Source organism: Tyto alba, unplaced genomic scaffold (assembly GCF_018691265.1).
Source record: "Tyto alba isolate M040663 unplaced genomic scaffold, T.alba_DEE_v4.0 Super-Scaffold_21, whole genome shotgun sequence".
NCBI classification, from domain to species: Eukaryota; Metazoa; Chordata; class Aves; order Strigiformes; family Tytonidae; genus Tyto; species Tyto alba.
Genome location: NW_024881295.1, coordinates 21,153,590 through 21,177,385, shown reverse-complemented (window position 1 = coordinate 21,177,385; position 23,796 = coordinate 21,153,590). Strand labels below are relative to the sequence as shown.

The 23,796-nt window shown below is 50.6% G+C and overlaps 1 protein-coding gene across 3 annotated transcripts in view; it reads right to left on the bottom strand.

Annotated features, from left to right (window-relative positions):
* The window catches only part of DENND2A (DENN domain containing 2A), a 61,542-nt gene that overhangs the window by 1,421 nt on the left and 36,325 nt on the right, over positions 1-23,796 (bottom strand). For all 3 annotated transcript variants that reach the window (XM_042795298.1, XM_042795300.1, XM_042795299.1), the window contains exons 7-19: positions 22,279-22,372; positions 20,937-20,987; positions 17,401-17,588; positions 16,578-16,687; positions 16,296-16,365; positions 15,616-15,693; positions 14,978-15,118; positions 12,621-12,769; positions 4,108-4,285; positions 3,625-3,666; positions 2,120-2,237; positions 1,255-1,494; positions 147-233 (exon numbers count right to left, since the gene is read on the bottom strand). In XM_042795298.1, coding sequence (XP_042651232.1) covers positions 147-233; positions 1,255-1,494; positions 2,120-2,237; positions 3,625-3,666; positions 4,108-4,285; positions 12,621-12,769; positions 14,978-15,118; positions 15,616-15,693; positions 16,296-16,365; positions 16,578-16,687; positions 17,401-17,588; positions 20,937-20,987; positions 22,279-22,372 — 1,546 coding nt within the window. The remainder of the gene's footprint in view (positions 1-146; positions 234-1,254; positions 1,495-2,119; positions 2,238-3,624; positions 3,667-4,107; positions 4,286-12,620; positions 12,770-14,977; positions 15,119-15,615; positions 15,694-16,295; positions 16,366-16,577; positions 16,688-17,400; positions 17,589-20,936; positions 20,988-22,278; positions 22,373-23,796) is intronic.

Sequence of the window (23,796 nt, the reverse complement as noted above, 5' to 3'; positions counted from 1 at the left end):
TGATCACTCCAGGCTCAGAGTGCCTTGAGCACTCCAGGCTCTGCAGGAAGCCACATGCAGAGCCCTGCCGCCCTTCAGCAGCTTCTCTGCTGGCCAAACCCGAAGGCAACAAGAAGCCCAAGCCTCCTGAGAAGCCAATTCCTTACCTAGGCCCTTCAGGAACCTATTGACTCCACTCTGCTCCCCACTGGGAAGTGTTTCCAGGTACTCCTGAGCCCGTACCTCAAACAGACCTGCAGAAAGAAAGAAGTTGACAACGTCTGTGTTGCTTCCCTATAAACAGAAGTAAGAACGTCCACCTGAAGGCACACTGTCCCAGCTTAATGAACTACTGCACGTGAGAGGGAACAACTCAGCCCCCCTCCTCCACCAGCTCAGCCCGGACCTGGGACAGGAGCTCTGGTCTGTCTCCTCCTTCCCCACAGCAAGGCTGACTGAGCTTTTGCACCTCAGACAGGGGAGAGGCAAACCTTCTGTTCATCCTGCTACGAACACGGCTAAGTCCAGCGACTGAGATCATCTGGGGAATCCTCACGCGGGATTTACAACCTCTGTTCCTCAGCCACCTATTCAAGCGTCCGCTGCTCGTTAGTACATGGGAGAAAACTGCTAAGCCAGCACTGAGCAGCAGCAGGAATGAGAAACTCCAGCTGCTGGTAGAGCCCTCAGGACTGGGGGGGTAACAGGAGTGAAACAACAGAAGCAGCTCCGGGAAGGACACGAGCACCCATATTTTCTACTCGCCTAAAACATCCGTAACCAACCCACCCAGCTCTTCCTCTAGACACAGGAAGGGGACGTGAGGGACCGCGAGAATAAATGTCATTCCAACAGCGTCTCTCCTTCTGGTCCTGGTGGGAATTCATCGTGGAACAGAGGAGGTGCACACACGGGGGGATACTGTCTATGTCCCTTACTGCAGCGGTGACGGGTGACTGTAACCCCAACCACAACCAGGAGCTACCAGACCGCGCACACAAAGCCCCCATCCTCCAGCAACCGCGCAAGCGCTGGGTCTCACCACGCTCCCCCCTTTGGGAAGACAAGGAAATGGGGACAAAAAAAAAAAATCCCCTTCCTGAAGGCCACACGCTGGGGTGTCAGCACAAACCACGAGCCCGCCCCACCACCTCCCCGCGTCCCCCCGCGCAGACACCGCAGCCTCCGGCCACGGTGCCGGGCAGGCAGCAGCCGCCGAGCACCTCCCGGCCCTCGCAGGAGCACAGCAGAGTTTCCCCCCCCCCAGCCCCTCACCTCTGACCCCCTGCTTCCGCAGCTCCCGCTCCTGAATGAAGCCCCCGAACATCTGCGTCTCCATGAAGACCTCCAGGAAGCGTCGGAGGCTCTTGGAGGAGACGGACTTGCGGAAAGCCTCGCGCTGCAGGGTCCGCTCCTCTCGCTCGGTGGGGGTCAGGAAGAGGGAGTAGTGGCCCACGATCTCCACAAAGAAACGGACAAAGGCCTCGGACACCACCTCGTTCAAAGGGCTGGTCTCTAAGGAGAAAACGAAGAGGCAGCGGTGAGGGACAGTGCTGTAAGGACGTGGCGGGAAAAGCCCTGGGCACAAACTCCCTGGCGTTTTTCAGACCCAGCCTGAGCCAAAAAAGCTGCTCAAGAGGGACGGCATCCTACTAGGAAGCGCTTGCCACGAAGGAGGACCGGGCTGCTACTAATTTGAAAGCCACCAAGCTTTATTTTGGCTCTCCTGCAACCAAGAGGTGCCCGTACTGCCCCTCCCAGAGCTCTCTGGACCCAGTGGCCTGTGAGCCCCACGGCCGCCTCCGAGACCGCAGCTCTGCAGGTGGACTGGCCCCGGGAGGAGCCTCCGTCACTCGCAGGGTCAGCAGCAACGGGAGGCCCGTGGGACACCCCGACTCCTCCCGAAAGGAGCGTGGGTGCTCCCTGGAGCCGTAAGGGAAGGATGGACAGGGCCAGGAAGGGGGGGGAAGTAACTGTTTCTCTTCACACCAAGAGAATTGCCCCTGGCGCAATGGAATATTTCACACAGCTTCCAATTTCTGTGCTGTTAAATTCGATAGAAGCCTGGTTCTCCCCTAAGAAGTGACAGGAGGAAAAGGGGTAGGAAAAGACCTTTCAGCTGAAAGGCACCGTGCTTTACCCTGCTTGCCATTGACGGGGCTCTCCTCCTTGTCGCTCGCCAGCTCGTTCCTCTGCTCCAAAATGTGTTCTAGAGCGGCCTGCAGCTTGCGGGGCAGGATGGAGTCCTCATCTTCCATCTGTAAGACAGAGCCACCTCCTCAGGGCCTGGGCCGTGGCTGGCCCCTGCCTTCCTCCTCCCCAGCTCCTATCCCGGCCCCAGCACAGCAGGGGGAGCGCTAAAAATGCACTGCGAGGAGAAGGAGGAATATGCTTGGCACGTTCCCAGCACCTCCCAAGCGCAGGCCTGTCAAGAAGCACGGGAGGAAGGAGAAAGAGGGTGTCCTTTCCCAAATATTCCCCTATTCTGGAAGAATTTCACATGTCCTACCCAAGAGGCTACCGGGCAGGGCTCCCCCACGGCTCCGCTGGCTGCCTGCGAGCACTCACACCGCCACAAAGAGGGCAGAGCTGAACAATGCTGGCGTGCGGCCAGGCGAGCACGACCCCCTGCTCAGCTCTGCTCAGGCACACCGATCGCCTTGCGGAGGCCTAACGAGTTCCCACGGAGCCAAGGAACTGCTGGTGACCGCGCGAGCTCCTGCCAGCCCCCGGCTGAGGGAGCAGGATCTAGCTTCAAACTCCAGGAGAGGTGTAAGGTAGAGCATATCCCCGCGGCTAAGGCAGCTGGCAAGCCAGGGCTGCCCCCGGGCAGTGGCCTTCACCCACACGCAGCCGGAGGTGCACTCATCCTGCCCTACCCGTGGGACCTGAGGCACGCCAGAGACCGACGCAGCCAGCACCGCTCAGCGACCTGCCAAAGAGCTCTGGGACAAAACTACCTTCCCCGGGGGCCAGGATGTATGTTCGCTCATCTATCCTCTTCCCTTCGCTATCCTGCTCCTCCTCTCGCAACAAAGGGAAGCAAAAATCAGCTGGCCATCCTGCCTGCAGAACGACATACAGCCTCCCGCGTGCCAGCGTCCTGCTCGGGACCCGTCCGGTGCGAGGAGACTGGAGTAAGGAAGCACAAGCTTCTGGGGCGGGAGGGATTTGAAAAAATCATCAAGGCTTCCCTCCCCGCTCAGGGCTGGGCGTGCGACAGGGGATGGGCTGACAGACGCAGGCTGGCAGAGCCCGTGCTGCTCCCCAGCAGACAGCGCTGAGCCGGGGCTGTCCAGCTCTGCCCTCAGCCTTACAGGACGCCACTTAAGGGCCCACGGTGCCCAAGTGTCACAGTTTCCCCTCTTTAAAAAAAAAAAAAAAAAAACAACCAACCAACCAAAAAAAAAAAAAAAAAAAAAAAAAAAAAAACAGAGGGAGAGATTATGCATGGTGATTTAGTCCTCAACAACGGTGGTTTGGGATGCTGATGTTACATACGTGCAGAGTGATCCCTGCCACAAATCCTGCCTCAGTTTGAGTGGGGAGTAAGCAACCCACGCAGCCAGGCAGGTCAGCAAACGCGGGTGGAGGTAAGGCGTGGTGGAAAAAAGGGGGAGAGGGAAAGGATACAGCTCCGCTCACCTGTCTCAGAAACCGGTTATTTACAAGGTCGACGACGAGGACCTAAGAACGAAAGAGCGGGAATAAATAAATAAAAAATTCCCCCCCCCCCCCCCCCCCCACTGCACCCCAAAGCTGGTCCTTGGTTATTTATTGCTTTCATCAGGCACCTGTGTTAACAAGAGAAGCAGCTACCCCGGCCCATTTGTAGCAAACATACTTTAAGCCCGGCAGACGTTGCGCTCAGCCCCGAGGCAGGAAGCAACAGAAATATTAATAAAACCAGCTCCTGCCCGCAGCACCCCCACGGTGGGAGATCCCAGCCCACCCCCCTGACTTCCCAAGCCACGCAGACCTCAGCCTCCCCGGGGGACGTCCGCCTCCTCCCTCGCCCCACCGCTCGCGGGAGCCCGAGGAGGAGAGCTCGGCTCCTCGGCGCTGCCCAGGCAGAGGCTGGAGAGGAGCCCCCCCGGGATGGAAAACAACTCGGCCCACGGGGCTCACCTCCTCTACCGGGAGCTCCTTCAGGCGGGGCAAGGAGCCGGAGAGCAGGCCGATGAGGAAAGGGGTGGGCGAGCACACGATGTCGATCATGGAAGGCGGCAGCACGGGGATGTAGGTGTGCTGCCAGGTGAAGGGGTACAGGAGGGCCACCGTGGCGTGGCAACACTTGGAGAGAGTGCTGGAAGACGAAACACAACCCAAGGCGACGGCCGGTCAGGCAGGAGGCGAGCTTATCCCTAGGGATAAGGGCTCTCTCAATTGCTCTCTGACCGATTTCTGTAATTACGAGGGGCTTCCCCAGATTTCTGACCCCGTTTTTTAGCTTCGGGAGCAACGACTGGAGGTAGGAGCCCCGGTTATGAAAAACGATCCTGGCCCACACACGCGTGACAGGAGATGGGTCCCACTGAATCCAGCATCTGCTACTCCAGTGCCCTAACGGGAAACACCAGACAGACACGGGGGGGTCTTCCATGCCACCGCCTTTCAGTAGAGAAATGAGTTTTTTTTTCCCCCCCCCACGGCGTGCCTCTGTGGCTGTTCCCACGGGAAAGCCCCAGGTCGGAATGCACAGATGCTATACTGTCCAGCACAGGCAGCACGCAGCCTCGAGGTGCAGCACACGGCTCCACCGCTCCAGCAGCCACCTGCGGGGGCTGCACTGCACCCCACTTACGTGCTGGCCCTAGTCTTGGCCTCGTCAGCGCCAGCTGGACGCCCTGCTCCGACCCTCTGGCCAAGCCCCGGCCACAACCTGCAGCCACCAGGTCCCCAGGTGTTCCCGCAGGTCACTCCAGCCACGCTCCACCCCTGCCCCTTGGCTCCCTGCCTGCGGAGCAGATGGGTTTCGCCTTTGGGCGACCCAGCAGCACCTGCGTGGCAAGGGCACGCTTTTCTTCTGGTCCCAATCGTACTGATAGGTCCTGGCAGCCACGCCAGAGCACGGGGGAAGGAGGGAGACGGCGGGCCCCAGCCGAGGCTATCCAGGCACCCTGCTGAGCCTGCCAAGGCTACTCAGACCCGTGGGAGAGTGAAATCCCGGGAGGGGAGCACAAGCCTGGCCTCTGTAGGAAGCTGCCTGCGGCTCGCGGGGCTGCAGCCACCCTTCTTCCCCCTTCCAACACCACCGGCGGCTCGGCTGTAAGCTCCTTTTGCTGACAACTTCCAAGAGGGTCCCATCCAGAAACCCCACCAGCCCCCTGGCAGGAGGCGGGCAGGGTCTGCAGTCAGGGCAGAGCTCGCTGCAGGGCACCAGTCACTCAGCCGTTCCGGGTCTGGAAGAGTTTGCGTGCATCAAGGGAGGGGGAAGGCTCGCCGCTGTAAACCCCTGTGTGTAACGTCATTTTGTTTTACTAGTCTCAAAAGGCTGGAGGAAGGAAGGGAGCCCGGTGAGGCCAGGAGGAGTCACGTCCCAGCTGGCTCCTGTTAAACTCCACGGGGGAATTTACACTCAGCAACCCGGATCTGGCAGTTTAGTGCTGACTTGAGAGCGAAGGGGTTTGATGGGTGTGGAGTTGAGCTCACTCTGAAAAACTGAAGCCTGCATTCCCTCCCCGCCTCGCTCCAGCTAAGCCTGGTGAGTTTGAATCCCCCGAGCTGTAAGGCGAACACACGCTGAGCGGAGTGGCGTGGCTGGGCTACAGCTGCCCGACTTTCATCAGATAAGCACAGTTTAGCAGAACACAGCTGTGGTTGCTGGGACATCAGTGTGACCGTATGAAGTAACCGGGCAGTAAACATCGTTAAACGCCTGACGCTACTCGGAGATAAGTAAATCCCAGGGGAGAGGCTGGAATCTGCTTAACGTGAGAATTTTATCCAGGACTGCAACAGGTAGGGAGTGGGCACTTGGGAGGGACGCCTGGGACGTGGGCCTTGAGAAAGTCTGTTTGCAAGATAGGGACAGTTTCCTCTCCCTACACTCCTGGAGGCTGGCTTTTTCTCAAGGGGATACTCTATTAAAAAAAAGAGGAGGACCCTTAGAAGGCTGTGTCACAGACTGGTAGCTTTAAGCCTTCCAATGAAGAAAACCCTCAGTTCCACATCCCGATTTAGGGAGGTCTGAGAGTATCCCCCTCCCTTTTCCACATTCATTCCTGCTGGCTGCCCCTCTGTCGCTGCTCTCAAGCTGTGCCTGCCCTCATCAGCAAGCCCAAGTCTTTCTACCACACAGGCAAAGTAGACAATGAATCTGAGAAAAACAAAGCTAAAATACTGAGAAAACACAGAGCTAGTAAGAAACAGGAACGCTTACACACACAAAAGAACAACCCATCCAGAAACAAATGTGGGAACATCAGAGTAGCTTATTTTTCTTGCATCTTTCATACGAGCTAATTTTGAAAGGAACTGCAACAAAAGCGAATGTGCCATCTTAGAAGTGTACTCCCAGTTAACGAGATCCCTTAAAAACTGCCTCCTTCAAGGCTGCTCTACTTGCACGCACATACATTTCAGGCCCTGATAGCAGATGCAAAAGCAGGGGCCTCTCCTCCCCACCATTACTGCACCCCTCAACTTCTGAGTGGTCATACCCCCAGCAATAACAGCAGCAGCATCACGGTGAAAGCTGAAAGAACTCCTCCTTTCATCACCTGCGCGCAGCACTGTGGCATTACTCTTACACCATGGCCACTGGATTCCCTCCACTTTGAGGAGAGGTCGACCGTGGAAGTGTTAGAAGTTGCACCTTTGTCACAAATCCTCTATCTTGAAGGCCCATCCAACTTTCCTGCCCATAGGTGGGAACTGACTTTATAGACAGCACTTGAAAACCAATGGAAGAAGATGCCTGTGATTCCAGGTGGAGCGAGCAGCTGAAGCACAGGGTTATTTATGGCGTGGTGAGATCTTATGCCATGCTGTCTCCTACTATCTTTATGGTGGCTTGTTCTTCCCTCAACCCTGCTCTCAAGTCCCAGCGAGTACACATGGTATGTGAGAGATTAAGTGGGAGGAAAGATGGCTGAGGTCCAGTTAGTGGAAGTCACAGACAGAGCTGTCTAAGTCTGAAATTGCACGCACCATGCAGTGGGAAGTAAAGACGGCTTCCTCTTCCACCCTTCCATCTGTGAATGCCTCATCGCCTCCAGGATGAACCCTAGTGCTCCCCGCTCTGGAACGTTTCCCATTGTGGAAGACATTTTCAGGGAGCAATACTGATAGGGTTGAGGTCTGCAAGACTCCTTTGAAGGCAGAGCAGTTCAGAGATGGTCGCAGAGGTGACGTTACGGCGTCTCTTCCAGAGGTGATTCAGTCAGACGGGCTCTGCAGACCGTCGCAGGGAGCTGCGGCTTGCCAGGAGCCCAGCAGAACCTCGGTCCCGCGGAATGACTCGAGCCTCAGCTCCCTCCTCCTCTTGCATACGGCACTGCAACGAGCACTGAGGGACTGCTGATTCGCACCCCGGCTAGCCAGCCTTGCAAAACAACCCAGGGTGATCAAATCCTTTCACACCACCGGTGTGACAGCGTGCTCTGCAGCCAGCAGCAACGGGGGAGGCTGCCCGAACTACACCACAGGCCTGATACAGCATGGAAGGAAGGCAAATACGGCCACTGCTCAAGCCGGGTGCTCTTTCTACGAGCTGTACACAGAAATCAACCACAGCTGATGTGCACAGCACACCCAGAGGTTTAACACGCTCTCAAAGCACTATTTCAGTGTCGGTTAGCCCTTTGAGGGCTCTTAGATCAGACAGGCAGCCAACGGCTTTGGGTAGCTACAGCCAACGTCCCTACTGAAACCCTGACACCCCAGGACGCGTGCGCCATAACCAGATGCCGACTGCTGCCACGGGAATAATACTGACCCAGGGTTGCTGTAGTTTGCTTGGTGCACTCCAGATGCCACCAGGAACGAAGAGATCGACCCAACGGAACCTCAGTGTGCTCTGAGGAGTGCCATGCACTGCCCGTAGGCCACAGAGGTTCAATGCCAGCTGGTCCAATGGGACACAGACACGGCTTTTTAAGGATTCTGGTTTTAACGGTAAGCCTTAAGATGCTGCAGGTCTTTAAAGTACACTTTCAAGATCCTGGTCACATTTTCGCGGGTTCGTTCAGCCTCTTCTAGGGAACGTGGCTGAGCTGCAGGTCTGGTATCAGCTGCACAGGAGCTTGCAGGAAAGACTGAGATTGCTAGTATAGAGGCTAAAAAATACTGACATACACGAAGAACCGTGTCAGAGCCCGCCCTAAAGGGCTCATTTGGATATAGAATGACACACAGATCTCCCTGGCTGAGCACTCCCTTGGTCAGAACAACGATACTGCAGCAATTTGTGACATTTGTTTCCCCAAACAACAGGCTTTTCCACCATCCAGCATCCTGTGCAAAAACCTACCACACAGCACCCTGTGAAGCTGCTGCTTCTTGGTAGCCACCTTGAACAGAGGTGGCCAACACTGAACACTACTGCTGCAGCTGCACAGAAACTCTTCTTCCTCTCCTGGGAAAACTTGCTCCCAGACTAGCTTGACTTGCTCTAAAAAGACACCTTGACAAGTTGCAACAGCTTCTAATGAAGGATACTGGCTGCTCGGTTTGGTTGCTTTCTTCTCAGACTTTAAACTGACTACAGAGTTTCCAGCTTTTCACTGCAAAGGCAAGCACCTACGCTAAAAAGCCCTCCAAGCTGAATCCCTCTTTGGGTTTAGGATACTTCATGATTTCTGAAAAACACTATTGAATCAATCAGCCTTTTGGAATTTAATGCCAAGAAGCCCTTTGCTCCCCGCACTAACCAGACTGCTGAAAATATGCTGGCATTTGGCAATTTAAGATGGTTTGATTATGTGTTGGTTTTGTTTTGGTTTTTTTTTTTTTTTTTTTAAATAAGCTCTGCTACAGTAGGATTCGTTTTACAAACACCTTTGGATTTCTGACACTGTGTCACATCTGGATTTACTTATGATGGATTGCAGATCTGCTTTACAACATTTAACAGGCGCAGCGGCTTCCCAGTGTCGCCCGGTGACTTCACCCAGCATTGCTGCAAATCCCACGAGCTGTGGGGACCGTCACTGCCTCCCACCGACGCGACAGGTTAGTGCAGGTCAAGAACCCAGCGTTAAGATGCTCTGAAGAAACATCCAAACTTCATCCTTGGGTTTCTTCTCGTCCCTAACCTCAATACAAAAAGGAGAAACCTGGGAGGCTGGGATTCGCAGTCCCACATTTGTTTTCATAGCACATGGAAAAGGCTTCTTTTTGATGATTAATTACCTTTTACTAGGGATGACCACATTTAAAGTGTCGATTCGAATTCTTTCAGATCTGCCTTTGATAACAATGACCGCTCTGTGTTGTTGACACAGCTGTGGTTTCTGGCAGGGACAGAGGCAATTGCTCAAGTTAGTCAGATCCACAACAGGCTTTTGAGGAGATCTGGAAAAAGGGTGCCTTGATTTTAAGCCTGTGTAAGTCCTTCCTGATTTAAAAACCCCTCCGAATCTAACAGATCTCCCCCTCAGGCCAATAAAAACTGCCCAGCTCTAGGTACCTTGTGAACTCAGGCCACTTTGATGTGGAAGATGCCTTCTAAAAGGTTGGTCTGCCGTGCCCCGAACTGCATGCCGGGCAGCATCCCTTGGAAACAAAAGCAGCTCTCTTGTTGCAGTGCCGAGCCCAAGCCACGGCCTCCACTGCCCCAGCACTAAAGTTTACAGTGCAGGAGCAAACAAAAGCTAGGGAAGGTTACACAGACCAACGTTGTTTCAACAAAATTATTTGCCTGGGTTGCAAGGCAATGTATACTCCAGTTGCCATAGTGATGGAGAGGAGAGAGAGAGAGAAAAAAAAAAAAAAAAAAGAAAACCTCCACCCAAATACTAATAAACCAAATTCTTTCCTCTTCCGTTGCCAAGCGTCGGATTGACAGGTCTTTAAAAAAAAAAAACACTCGATGTTCACTCTAAAGATGGAAAAGACAAAGTACTTCACTTGCTGTACACTTGTCAGATGCATTTTTTGGCTCAGCTTGAAAACATTTCACAGTTCACATAGTATTTGGCAAGAGACCTTTCAGCTTTCTTTTCCCACAGACTGACTTTATAGCAATTAAAAGATGTAAATAAATTGCATACATCATTTTCTCTGTCACTCACACCCAGAAACACCTTTACACACGTGTACAGATAGTTATTGATAGTGCCCGCGTGAAGAACTGCAAAGATGAATGATAAATGTAATTTATTATGCATCTTTCACCGTGTCACCTGCACTCTCACAGCTAATCCATCTCAGTTGGATTATGTCTAGCATTCCTAACCTCTGAGCAGCTTCCAAGAGCTGCTTTAATCTTTTTTTTTATCTTTTCTTTTTTTTTTCCTTTTTTTTTTTTCCTTCTCTTAAGCTATTGACAAAAAGTGTTTCTTTTCTTTCCTCTGAAATTAGCATTTTCAGCCCCAAAGCAAATACTACTTAATATTCATTGAGCTCAATGTGTTCCTGTCCCAGGAAAAGTGTCATCTGGACAGAAGATCCTGTATCTACAATACCATCAGCTTTCAAAACATGGAATTTCCACCAACAAGTAGAAGAGACTGTTGACCTTATGAAAGACTCACCAATACAGTGCACCCAGGTCACTGGACTGGATTAAAATACAATCAACTTGATTTGAGGGTTATTTTGTTTTCTGTTTTTCAAGACTTTACAGTCCTTTGGGGTGATTTTCAAGTTTCTTGTCCACAAAAATGAGCCAGAGAAACCTCGTATTTTGTTACAGGAAAAGAAAAAGACTCTCCTGAAATTGCTCAGAGCAAGATCTTCTCAGAAACATCAAATATTAAAAGTCTTGTAGAGTTGGCAAATCTACAGTAAATATTTGAACGTGAGCCCTGCGGCCTAACAGACCCTGGATCTTTAAAACATGACAATTCTTTTTTTCACAGCAGAAAGCTGTTTATGGTACATTTAGAGATTCTAGAAACTATGATTCTATAGCTCTCTCTTGTTCTCTTTAACAGGGCTGGGCAGTTGGACTCATTCCCAAGGACCATGGATACACTGACAAAAGATACAGGAGGAAAAACAAAACAAAACACCAAAACTCATCAAAGTGCTCCGAATTAGAGATTTTCTGTAGCACACACCATGCTCAGAAAACATGGCGGTATGCTGTCATATAAAGAGGTGATGAAAGAAGAGCTGGTAAAGAAGGTTCATTCTAAATTGATGACTTTAAAAAAAGTTCCCTACCATTTACTCTTACCACCTAGCCCTCATGTAGAGATTACAGTGTCATGTGTCCTTAAGAGATTTTGTTCAGAATGTAAAATTTGTCCCACAGAGGAGGAGAAAAACCTTTGAAAACAAAGCCTGTCATCATAAATTATCACATAAATCACACATGCTATCTAGAAATTCAGTGTGTGGATGAATTCTCGCAGTTTCAATGCGAGTCCGAACGATCTGCATGAAACGTGTGGCTTAAATGTCCAGAATATTAAATATCTATGCATATAGTGTATCAGTGATTATAAAGAGGCAAACCTTGCCCTCTCTGACCCAAGGCAGCTGCCAAAAACTGCAAGCAGCTAGTGCTGCACGGATGCTGCAGCTTCCCTCTCTCCAGCCTTCCTATTCCCGTGATGCGACCGCCTGAGCTCTGCCTGCGGAGCGCCCCGGATCCCTGCAGAAGGAATGTTTCCCTTCACTTTTCCATAAAAGGGGCCTCCTCACTCTTTGCCCCAGCCCTCACTCCCTGAGCTACAGCCTGCTGCCTGGAAGTTGTGAAAACAGACAGCTTAGGGGCACTGTACACTCCTGAAACCTGAGCGTGCTCCTAAGTGTCATTACTCATCCAGGCAGCTTTTCTTTCCCCAGCCCTGGCGAACTCTCCTCCCTGAATCCTCAAGTGCTTCAAGGGCTGGAGAGATGCCAGCCACCAGCTGCACAAGATCTTAAAGAAACCCGGGCCCGTTTTCATAATTTAGGAGAGCAAACAAAAAAAAAAAATTAAATACAGCAAATTGAGCAGATTCAAAATAGAAGAAGGAGGTGCTCTGTTTCATTCCCCCCTCGCTGCATCCTTCTGTTTCATCTCTCACAAGAAAAAGCTCTTTAGGAACCAGTATTAAAATACAAGCTGAAGATTTAAGAAGATTTTGTGACATTGGGGAACAACCCAGAAGGGATGGTGATCTCTGACCGAGGCCTGATCCCTGGAAACTCCAGCGCAGCTCAGTGGGGAACACCGCAGCATCAGGAGCAAAAGGAGGGGTTTCATTTATTTAGCACCAGGCCTCTGCTCTAAAACCATCTGGAGGAAAGGGGATTGGGTTCTCCTTAGGGATGAGGTGCAGCGTGCTTTTTGCAAGCTGCAAAGCAAAATTACGGTGCGTGGCCCGAGCTCCCCACTCCTGGGAAGTACAGCCCTACTCACATCGGATAACAAGTTGGAAAAGCGCAGAGAATTAAAAAAGAACAAAGCAGAGAGATCAGTCGCTGCAGTCTGCTCAGCCTCCCTTCCTTGGCAGCATTTTGTTTAAGGAAAGGCAAGAGGGTACCTGAGCTTGTCTGCGATAAAGATCACCCTCCTTTCCAGAAGCAGGGAGGCAAAGACTCTGCTCAGATGCCGCACACTGAGGGACGCGAACAAGGACTCAAAATCAACATGCTCAAGTCTGGAGTCAAGAGGCCGCCGCAGCTCGATGACCTGTTGGGGGGCAAAAAGACCACAGGTCAGCTCCTGCTGTCCACCCACACCGTGGCAAGCAAGGACCTGACAGGTATTTTCACAGCTAACAAGCCTTACCGACCGTGCCGGCCAACAGTGCACAGCCCTAAGCCCTCGAACACAGCCTTTCCAAAGACCTCCCCACAAATCCTTCTTCCAGGCGAAGATGATCCACAGTCCCCTCCAAGGGGCACAGCACGAGACCAACCACAAGTTCTCCCCGCTGGACTGAGGGCGGGGAGCTCCTCATGAGGAAAGCTAGTCTGTGCCCAGCTAGGAGGGGTTTCCAGCCCTTCTGGCGTTCAAGCAGCAAAACGGCATGAAGCCTTTCAAATTTGCACTCTTATTTTGCCAATTATGATTTATTTTTTTTTTTTTTTACTGCAAGAAGCTGGACGCCTAACCTACTGACTATAATTTTTTTTGCATCACGTACAGAAAAGAGCAGCCTACGGGCATTTTCCTCTGTCCATATCTACTTAAATAATTCCTGTCACAGCACCTTAGCACTTCGTACTCTTTTCCTTATCTTAGAGAGAGGCTTATTTAAATTGTTTTTGAAAGATTCCAACACCAGATAGTTCATAAATCCCACAAGAAAATTACTCTAGCAAGTAAAAGCTACCCTAACTAGCACCAAGCCGGTAGCTGAAATATCTCAGTGGCAAATTACTTCAGCTATTTGTTGTCTTACTCTCAGTATTCACTCAGAGCAATCGGTTGCCTTCCTCTCTGTAGGAAACTTCTTGCATATTGGAAGGTTATTGTCACATGTCCTCCTCCTTTGTCCTTTGCTTTCTGTATGAAGAAAACAGTTTTCTCAAGCTTTGCCTGTACTTTCTAAACAACTTAAGTGGAACTACTATTCTGGGGTGTTCTCTTACTGTTTGCATTCTTTGGAAAATTAGATTCTAAATACATTTCCACCGATGCTGAAAAGCAGAAAAAATTGGGTTTGTTTATTATTCATCCCTTCACTTTCTTCCAGAATGCAGGAGTTTGTTTAAATAATACCATACTGTTACTTCTGCTCACTTTATAGCCCACTAGACCACCGGATCCCTTTTCTGAAGTACTGCTGCTCAGCTGGCTACTTCCACGTTGTATTAGACTGCTCATTTCTTCTTCCCAGCATTTTGCTCTTATCCATATTGAATTTCAGACCAAGCCTTCAACTTAGCAAGGTCCTTTTGAATTTTAATCCCTTACTCTCCGATGTGCCCGCGACCCATCCCAATGATGTTATCTACCCGTTGCATAAATGTGGGGTTTATGCCATCGACCAGATAATTAATGAACATTAAGGATCTTAGAAACAAAACAGCCAAAACACTCTCACGGCCTGACAGCACACCATTGGGACTCTACTCCTCGAGTGCAGATTTTTAACCAGCTATGCATGTGCTCTGCAGTAATTTCACTTAGTTTGGACTGTCTTCAGTTTGGCTGAGGAGAATGTCACCGTGTAGTGACATATTGAAAGCCCTCAGAAACAACCTCTAGCAACTCCCTCACTTTCCTCTCTCCCACATTCAAGGCATACCACGCCCAACAAGACTACCTTCAGTTTGGCTCCCTCAATCCTCCCACGGTCCTTCAATGCTACCCCCACCAGCTCTGCACTGTTAAAACCCTCCTGCTGTCCTCACACCCAACATGTACCCTTCACCTCCATGCTGTGAAAACGCCGGTCTGAAAGACCACAACATTGCCCTTGTGTGGGTTGGTTTTTTTTTTTTTTTTTTGACCAGAACCCTGTGCCCTGTTCCCAAACGAACAGCGGTTCTGTGTTAGCGATGCTGGAGCACGTGCTGTGAATCCTGTCTTCAGGAAGTTCAGTGTCGGGGGACCTCGAGGAGATCCGAGGCCATGGGCTGCGCAGCATGAGGTCCACCAGTCTGTGCCATTTGGCTTCAGGGCCAACGCCCCATTTCATTTTACCATATTAGCACAGCTAACGTGGCCTCACCTTCATCTTCACCATAGGATTTCCTTTTTGATTGTTGCTGGCAGCCTCTGTGACATCCCCTCTGGGTCTCTTATTTTACTCCTTAGCTTCCCCCACCTGACAGCTGCCAAACAATCTGTCCTTGATCTCCAGTGCTGTGTCACAGTCCCAACTTCCAGTCACCAGTCCTGCACCACTTGCTGGCCTAGGTCTCCCTCTCTCTGGGGCGGTGTCTTTACCTCTGTTCCTGAGCCTGGCAAGAAGTTCTTGACTGTGATCGTCCGGCCCAAAGCTGGGAAAGGTGCCTCCATGACACTCCTCATGAGAGGCTGCACCAAGGCTGGGGAAATGCCCCGTCTCTTCTCAACCTCATCCAAGATCTGAAATAAAGGCATGAAGACACAAAACTGTGTAAATCAGGAGGAGGGAGGTAACACCTGGAACGAAGCACACCAGCATTTACATTCTGTCCTTAACCCAGCACTGACATGGAGCCTTGAATCATAAGGAAGAAAGTACAAGGGCCTTCAATTGCACCTTTATTTCCTTCGGCAAGAGAAACCCAGCTCCAGTGAAGTCACTGGAAAGCTTACAATTTGCAAACTCCCTACCACCCTTGGAGTTAGGACTCCACCTTTTGATCTTTCAGTGCTTGCGTTCCAGTAGTTCTGCGGAAGAAGGTAACAGCTGACAGTCTAGTTTTCCTTTTAACCGTGCTTTTGGTAGATTCTGGAATTCGCATTTGGTTGCCTGGCCAACACTCTTTCAGGCCCTTTCTTCAGCCATCAGCTTCCCCCATCCCCATTCTTCTGGTGCTGACTTTACTTTCAGGTCCCTCTTGGCCTACAGCACACATCCCCTCTCTGTCCCCGCTCACCTTAGAGAAGAGGTTGAAGCATCCAAGGCGACTCACAATGCAGTAAACTTCTGGGAGACGCTTCCCTTTCCCACTGGGCTTTCAAGACAAACACAAATACACACACAAAAACCACCAAGAAAATGTCATAGGTATAACCAGTGCAAAGATAAGAGCGATGGGTCTCTGAGTTCTGCAGCTGGCTGGCTGGCTCAGAAACTGGCAGGCATTTGACAGCGTGCTGCTGATGACAATACCTTAAGTCGGGCTCAAACCCTGGTACGCTAGAAACAGTGGGGAGAAATGGGCACAGTAAGGTCCCAGCCTTCCTAAGTCAAATGAACGAGGCAGGGCAGACTGCTCTAGAGAGACAACTCTGAGCCTACAGGACCAGCACAAGTTTAGACGACTGGTTAGTAGCTATCTAAGCCTAAGGGAGACAAACCCTGTCTTCAGTTTAATGGTGAAAAAACAGTCCATGATCATAACGTTAAGTGCTGGTTTAAGGAAAAGGTAAAAGAGCTATGCCTGGAGTGGAGGATGGTAGTCAGAGGGAGGCAGCAAAGCTGCTCTGCTGCTGCTCTGTCTTTGCACGCTAAAACAGAAGAGCAACAGCTTCTCGCTTTCCAGAACAGGTGACAGTAACACCAACCCCACAGAAGGCTGCATCTCTAGGGAAAGAAAAAACCAGGGATAATCACCAGCAGCCTCCTACAGTATCCAAATCGCCTGCTTCCATCTTCTCCCGTCAGGACAAATGAGAACGTCTCACTGCAGAAAGAGAAACCATTATGACAAGATACCCATCACCCACATTAAAAACCTCTGACATACAAACCAAATAAACCCACAGTATTTTCACATTATCAATACACCCCTCGCAGGGCTCTGCCCAATTTTCTACCGTAACAGCTCTCATATCTAATTAGCTTGATATATAAATCTGTTTTCTCATGAATCAGGATACAAAGTACAGTACTTACCTAGCAAACTGGTGGATGGGGGCCCAGTCCTTTGCATCAGGGAAGCAAAACTGGGGAATAGCTTTCAATTGATCTTCTGCCTCACGCATGAATTTGAACGAGCGCTCAAGCTAGCAGAACAGAGAGAAGGAATGTTTCCAATTAGTCATGTGGAGATGGAATGACTTCAAATATTTTTCCTGTGACAAATGAAGAGGTGATGACAGAGGCTAAGCTTCTGCCTGGAAGATATTAAAATTTCTGTGATTCTGGCTCACCTCATCCTTCGATATCTCAGAGGAACTCTGTGCCCCCAGTTCTACCAAGCCCTGCATCTGCAGCACCTGCCTCTGCTATACTGTGCCTCTAATACGGGACCCATCTTCCAGCAAGCAGTGAGAGAACTGAAGCCTGAGGGGAGCTCTGGTTACATCCCATTTACAAACATGCTGTCACACTGGCTCTACGTTTCTCCCATTCCTCCTTCCCCATTTTGAGCTGGACTATTGGTGAAAGCAGTGCCCTCCCTTTAAGAACACGTGTCTTCCCTCAAGTGCCAGTTTCCTTTAAAGAGAAAAGGGGAGAAAAGGGAATAGCTGCATAAAAGTCATAGCCGAGGGCAGCAAAAGATCTAAATCAGCTGCTCTTTCAACGGTGAGGAATACCATGACAATTCTTGGGGGGTGGCTGCAGCCCCTCTATCTTCGGTCTCACTGAACACCGAGACAGCAGAGGGGTAGCTGACAGAATGTGGGGTCAACAGAGAAGCTGTGGCTTCCGCAGCTGTGCAAGTGCACCACGCAACCTGAGACACGCCAGCCAGACCTTTCAACAGGCACCGCACCTTCAACGGGAACTGCTGGGTAACCTCAGGGACGTAGGCAGCCCCAGCCTGCTTCTTGTGCAGTGACACCACGACGAAGTACTCAAACAGCTGCCTCTCTTGATATTCTATCAAGTCCCGTTCCAAGGTTTGGTACCGCGGGGTTTGCTTCAGGCGAGATTTCACATGCACCAGGCGCTGGCTGTGAGCTACGAAGAAAAGGATTAGAGATTGTGACTTTGGCTAGCTGTTTGCACGGAGCACCAACAGTGCTTTGCAAGGACTTACGGATAAACTCGGAACTGCCTCGCTGCATTTACTTTCTCAGCGGCTGAGTAAGAGGCGGGAACCATTTGGAAGCTGCATTATAAGTACCGAGAGAGACAGGACGTAATCTTGCAAGTGCCATCACCCTGAAGAGCTCAGGCAGCAGAAGGATTTAATGGATAGCTTTTACAGCCGAAGACAGCCCAAACCAAGATCCATGTGGGACGTGGCGTAACAGATAAGGTCTGGGCATTCACCCTAGCACTCACGTATGCATCTTTCAAAGCCAGCACGCTTAGGGGATTGACCACCTTTTTGTTCAGAGGAGGCTGTGGGTAGCAACCTCCACGGTTTTACGAGACCAGCCCTTGGGTCAGGCTGCGTAATGCTGGGGACTCCCAGCTTCAATAACGCAGGCTGGGCTGTAGGCCAACAACAACAACATCAAAAAAAACAACGTGGAGAGAGGGGCAAACAAAAAAGGCTGGCTCGTGCCAGTCCTTCCTGTGCCTAAAACTAATCGCTCAGAACCACGTTTCCACAAATTCACCCAAGAACGTAAGAAAAACTGCCAAGCGAGCTGTAACTGCAACACACATGAGCTGTGGGACAATAAACATTCCAGCATGGAAAGTAATGAAAAGCTGCCTGCTGAGAAGAGGCCAGATGAGATTCCCTAGGACCACCCCCCTGCTTTGTTTTACAGTCGCATCCCAAATTAAACCTCCATGATGTCTCCCTTACCTCTACTACAAAAGAAAGAATTGACTACAAGCAGAGACGACAACACATTCTTACAACTGCACTTTTTGCGAACGCCGGTGGCAACGCAACATTTTGACAGAAACAACCACCACAGGAATATTGCAGGGACTCCAAATTCGTAAGATGTCTGCTTGGGAGACAGGGCTCCCGAGAGATGGTATATCTACTTCAGGACAGACACCTGACCTTTTGTCTGGTAAAGTTGTGCCGTATGTGGACTATTCCAGACAAGATCATTTAAACCAATCTTGGGGTGCCTCTTAAATCAGAGAGTGTAACAAACCCTGGACAGTTAAAGCCCTAGGAAGATGGCTTAGACCCCTTTCTCTCCTCACCTATTATGCTATTTGCCCTAAAGTTGTAATTCTTCAAAAGTTCTCAGAAGTGGTTTCTGTTTTACTAGGGACTTCAAAAGGAACAGTGTCACAGCAATGCTCCTGAAAAGCTTGCTCAGGCTCTGCATTGTTTATATTCTGTGGAACCTACTAAAGATACCAGGACTTTACTGCTGTCATCATGGCAGAGTTTGTCTTCAAGCATTTTTCCTTCCAAAGGGTCAGAACTTATGGTTCTGACATGCAGTCTGATGACTGCTGTCTTATGATTTACCGTGTCTCAGATGACATACAGTGACTTGCTAAGCAGAGGCAACTGGCTGGTGTGTTTGGTCTGTTAAGCGAACCATACAAAATTGAAAGTCCTAAATAAAAGAAACTCGCTAAATCATCTCACTTCCCTATTTAAAAATTTAAAAATAGGAAGGTCAACAGTTCAACAAGGCATAATGCAAAATACAGGTGCAGCTAGACCAAACAGCAAGCCCAGAGCTCCTGTTCACAGTTACGTAGACTTGCACACTCTCTCAGATTCAGGTATGGATCTGGATATTGTTCAGAGTCCAGCGCTGTTGGATTTGAGGTGACTTCACACAACCTCCGTCATCCCCTCTACAGGCAGTTCCTCGCTGCAGTTATACACAGAGAAACCCAGGCTGATGCACATGAGTCACTATGGCAATCAGCTACAGACAAAAGTTTGAGTCTTCTGGCCACATCTAAAGTCTTTCTCAGCTGCATCTGAACACGGACTATATTTCACAATGCCATGTTTCGAGACAGTTGTGAATGTAATTTCTGTGCAATGTGGGGACAAGCTTTCTCTCCCTATCTCCAGGCTAGCCTGAGAACCTGTCAAAATGTAGGTGGTGGGAGCAATTTTCAGCTTGCTCTTGCTAACACAGCAGTACGGATAAAAGATTTCCCAATGCAGGGGAGAGTAAGGACATTCAGCAGTTCTTGTGTGGGAAGCTGAGCTCGCAAGTGGGAATTCAGTCTGAGGTTTCTGTTTTAAAGACCTGAAGGAGGGTAGGGACGAACACTCCTAAGCGCCACACACTGTGGTTGACACAGAGTGGGAACTGCTGCTTATGCCAGGGATTGTTTAGTCCAGACAAGAGAAGGCTCCAGGGAGACCTTACAGCGGCCTTCCAGTGCTTAAAGGGGGGACAGGAAAGCTGGGGAGGGACTCTGGATCAGGGGGTGTAGTGGTAGGATGAGGGGCAACGGTTTTAAACTGAAAAAGGGTCGATTTAGAGTAGGTGTAAGAAATTCTCCCCTGTGCGGGGGGTGAGGCGCTGGCCCCGGGTGCCCAGAGCAGCTGTGGGTGCCCCCTCCCTGGAAGGGTTCAAGGCCAGGTTGGACGGGGCTGGGAGCCCCCTGGGCTGGGGGAAGGGGGCCCTGCCTGGGGCAGGGGGGTGCCACTAGAGGATCTTTCAGGTCCCTTCCAACCCAAACCAATCTGTGATTCTATGACTTTCAGCTTGGGAACTGACCTGCTACTCAGATCAAGTGTGCATGTGAGTCAGGAAAATTTGGAATCTGAGGGAGTTTCCATCTTGTATTCTAACTCTGCCAGGACTTTGAATTTGCCATATAAATTCCCAAAGGACTGTAATGCCACCAGCATGTCACAGGGCTAATTACCAGCACAAGAAGCTTTCAGAAGAGTATTATGGAGACCAGTATATCATATAGCTCTACCGGCGTGAAGCAAGCAATGCAGTGCTTTATCCCAACTGAGCCAATGCAGAAGAGCTTAACCAGAAATAAATCACATAGTGCAATTCTGTTTTCCTCGCTAGCCAGTCTGGCTGGTGGGTTTTCTCCCTTAGTAAACATGTAGTGGGGTTTCTGAACACCCTGTCCCATGCAGTTCTGCTTCTATCAGCCTGGTCACACACTTGTGACTGTGTACTTAGAACCTCACTGTATTTTCATAGTGTTCAAAGCCATCTCCTAGGAAAGTCAGCGCAAAAAGCTTTGATGGGAATTGGAACAGATGTTTGGACTCGTATAGTCCTCTGCCCATGGATTTTCTTCTCCAGTATCGAGATCTTTGTTTTCTCACTGTATTCTGAGTAGAAACAAGCTGCTTTTCCAAAAGCAGAACACTGAAGAGATCCTGATCCAGGTTCTTGGAGCAGAGTTTATCAACAACCATTTGTTCTCTTCACACATTTGCCTTACCTTTCAGCTTCTCTTCAGTATCACTGTCCGATTCACTGTTTTCATCTGTAACTAGGAAAACAAGAAAGAGGAAGATGAATTGGGTTGTGTTTATAACTGTGCATTCCTTATCACTGGCATGAGAAAGCCAGGCCTGGAAACTGCAAGGGGAAGACAGTATAAATCCCAAGGGCCTTGTTCTTTTCAAGGGTGCACATACCCACAGACACTGAGCTTACCAACCTTGGTATCTTCCCATTCGTTCAAGGAATAGTAATAATAAACAAACAACAAAATCAAGTTTGCACAGCCAGAAGAGCTGCATAAAGAATAAAACACCAGAGCAGTATTTTGTCCAAGTCTATATAAGCACAACACCAAGGTAAAACACTGATTAATATGCAGTAGTTTGCGGGACAAGGGATAAAAAAAAAGCAGACAAACAAAAAAACAACTGCCAGAGTGAACCAGACTCAAGGTCTATATGGTCCAACAGCCTGATTTTGTCAGTGATGCCTTAGATGCTTCAGAGAGGGGTATAAAAAACGATGTAGAGACAAGTCTGGGATGGTTCCCCTGAAGGTTTATATAAACACACTCATTTACCCTGTGGGTGTATATCCTATATAAAATAGGATAGATTGTAGGAAACAAATAGAGCCGGTGGCCACCTTTCACTGGAATTCAGGATGTTTTGGAAAAAAAATACTGTGTTGGAAAGACATCATTTTAAATTTTACAGAGGTGAGATGTTTAAAAGTAATTGCTCTGAAGTACCTGAACATTTCTGGCAAGTTGTTAATGGACAGTGAGAGGCTGAAAGTCTCAATCTTACTATAATGGAGATGGCCCTATAGCCAAGTCTAAAAACCCTGATTCCTATCTGAGGCTATTTGTTTATTGGGATGTTGAAGGAATCAGGACTGTTTCAAACTCTACTGTCTTCCATTGGACAGTTCACTAAAGCGACACATTCCCGCAAAATATTTTGATCTCAACAAATCAAGACTCTTTGGACAGAACATTCCTCTCCAAAGCTTCCAGCCTGTTCCAGAAATAAACATCAAAAAGGGGGGACATTTTTGGTGCGACCTATAAGGTTATCATGTAAAGCCACGGAATGAAAATGAAGCAAGAAATAAAAAAAAAAAAAAAAAAAAAAAGTTCCATTTTAATGAAAGTCTTTTGGGCAGAGGAACAGCCTTTATCCTCCCAAAAGAAAGGGTGGAAGGCCCAGCTCAATCTCACACTCTGGACTGGAAGAAGCGCTAGAACATGTCACATAAACCACCAAGCCAGTCTAAACTCTAGGACAAGTCCTCAGAAAGTCTGAGATGCATGACGATTCAAAGGTTTTTTTTACCTTTCCCTGAATTGCTCTCTGTAGACTGCGATAGTCTCTTGACACGTTTCTTTCCCCTTCGCGCCTCATAAATGGCATTGATTTTCAACACAAGCTGCTCAGCAAACACACAAGCAAACAAGGTTATTTTCCTCCCCAGGCAAGAAAGAAAGTTATAATTTCATGCAAAGTGCTCTGTTTCCCAACCCTGGCCGTACTGAAACTCTTCACTTGACGGCCCAGAACTGACACCTACCAGCATCTACCTTGCACAGCAACCTGCACCCGCGCCAAGGGCCACGCTCGCTCTGGCACAGAGGCCGTACAGTCGTGATGGCATCGCAGGAGCCCGAGGCAACAAGCCTTGATGGAAGGCCAGGCCGTAACGCGCTGCCGTACGAGCTCGCTGGTGCCCACCGGGGCCTCTCCATCCCGTGGGTCCACGCTCCGGGGAGCACCGGAGGGTCCCCCTGGGAGCACCGGAGGGTCCCCTGGGAGCACCGGAGGGTCCCCCTGGGAGCACCGGAGGGTCCCCCTGGGAGCACCGGAGGGTCCCCCTGGGAGCACCGGGGGGTCCCCCTGGGAGCACCGGGGGGTCCCCCTGGGAGCACCGGGGGGTCCCCCTGGGAGCACCGGGGGGTCCCCCTGGGAGCACCGGGGGGTCCCCCTGGGAGCACCAGGGGGTCCCCTGGGAACACCGGAGGGTCCCCTGGGAGCACCGGAGGGTCCCCCTGGGAGCACCGGAGGGTCCCCCTGGGAGCACCGGAGGGTCCCCCTGGGAGCACCGGAGGGTCCCCCTGGGAGCACCAGGGGGTCCCCTGGGAACACCAGGGGGTCCCCTGGGAGCACCGGAGAGTCCCCCTGGGAGCACCAGGGGGTCCCCTGGGAACACCAGGGAGTCCCCTGGGAGCACCGGAGGGTCCCCCTGGGAGCACCGGAGGGTCCCCCTGGGAGCACCGGAGGGTCCCCTTGGGAACCTGCCCTGGTCTGTGGGTTTGACAGTAGGAAAACTGGCTGGAGCACGACCACAGGCTTTCACGCCTTTGACGTCTGTTGTGGAGTATGCTGGAAAAGCCTTCGTATCAAAAACGGGGGAAACATATCATACGAGAAATGCGGAAGAAATTGAAACAGGTGGGAGACAGCGATGCTGACGTAATTTATCCCAGTGGCTTGCTTTGCAAGTCCTTTAAGCCCTGGCCCCCCGGCTGACCAGGGGAGGGGACATTTCAGTGTTGGGCATAGCTGGGCTTAGTGGCTCAACTCAGCTGGTCTCCCCGCTCGTTCCTGAAGGGCAGTGGAGCTGCAGGAGGCCCGTGACGGGCTCCCCCAAGCCTCCTCGAGCAGAGCAGCCTTCTCGTCAAGATCCCAGGCAGGAGCTGCAGGACATGGCCGCACCATCCAGATTTATTCCAGAAAGCCTGGGATCCCTGCACACGTGTGTCATGAGAGCTCAAGGTAAGACTGGCCCACCACACGCCTCGTCAGGGAACTCTGAATCCAAATATCTGAGTGAGAGGCAGGATGCTCTGCTGTGGA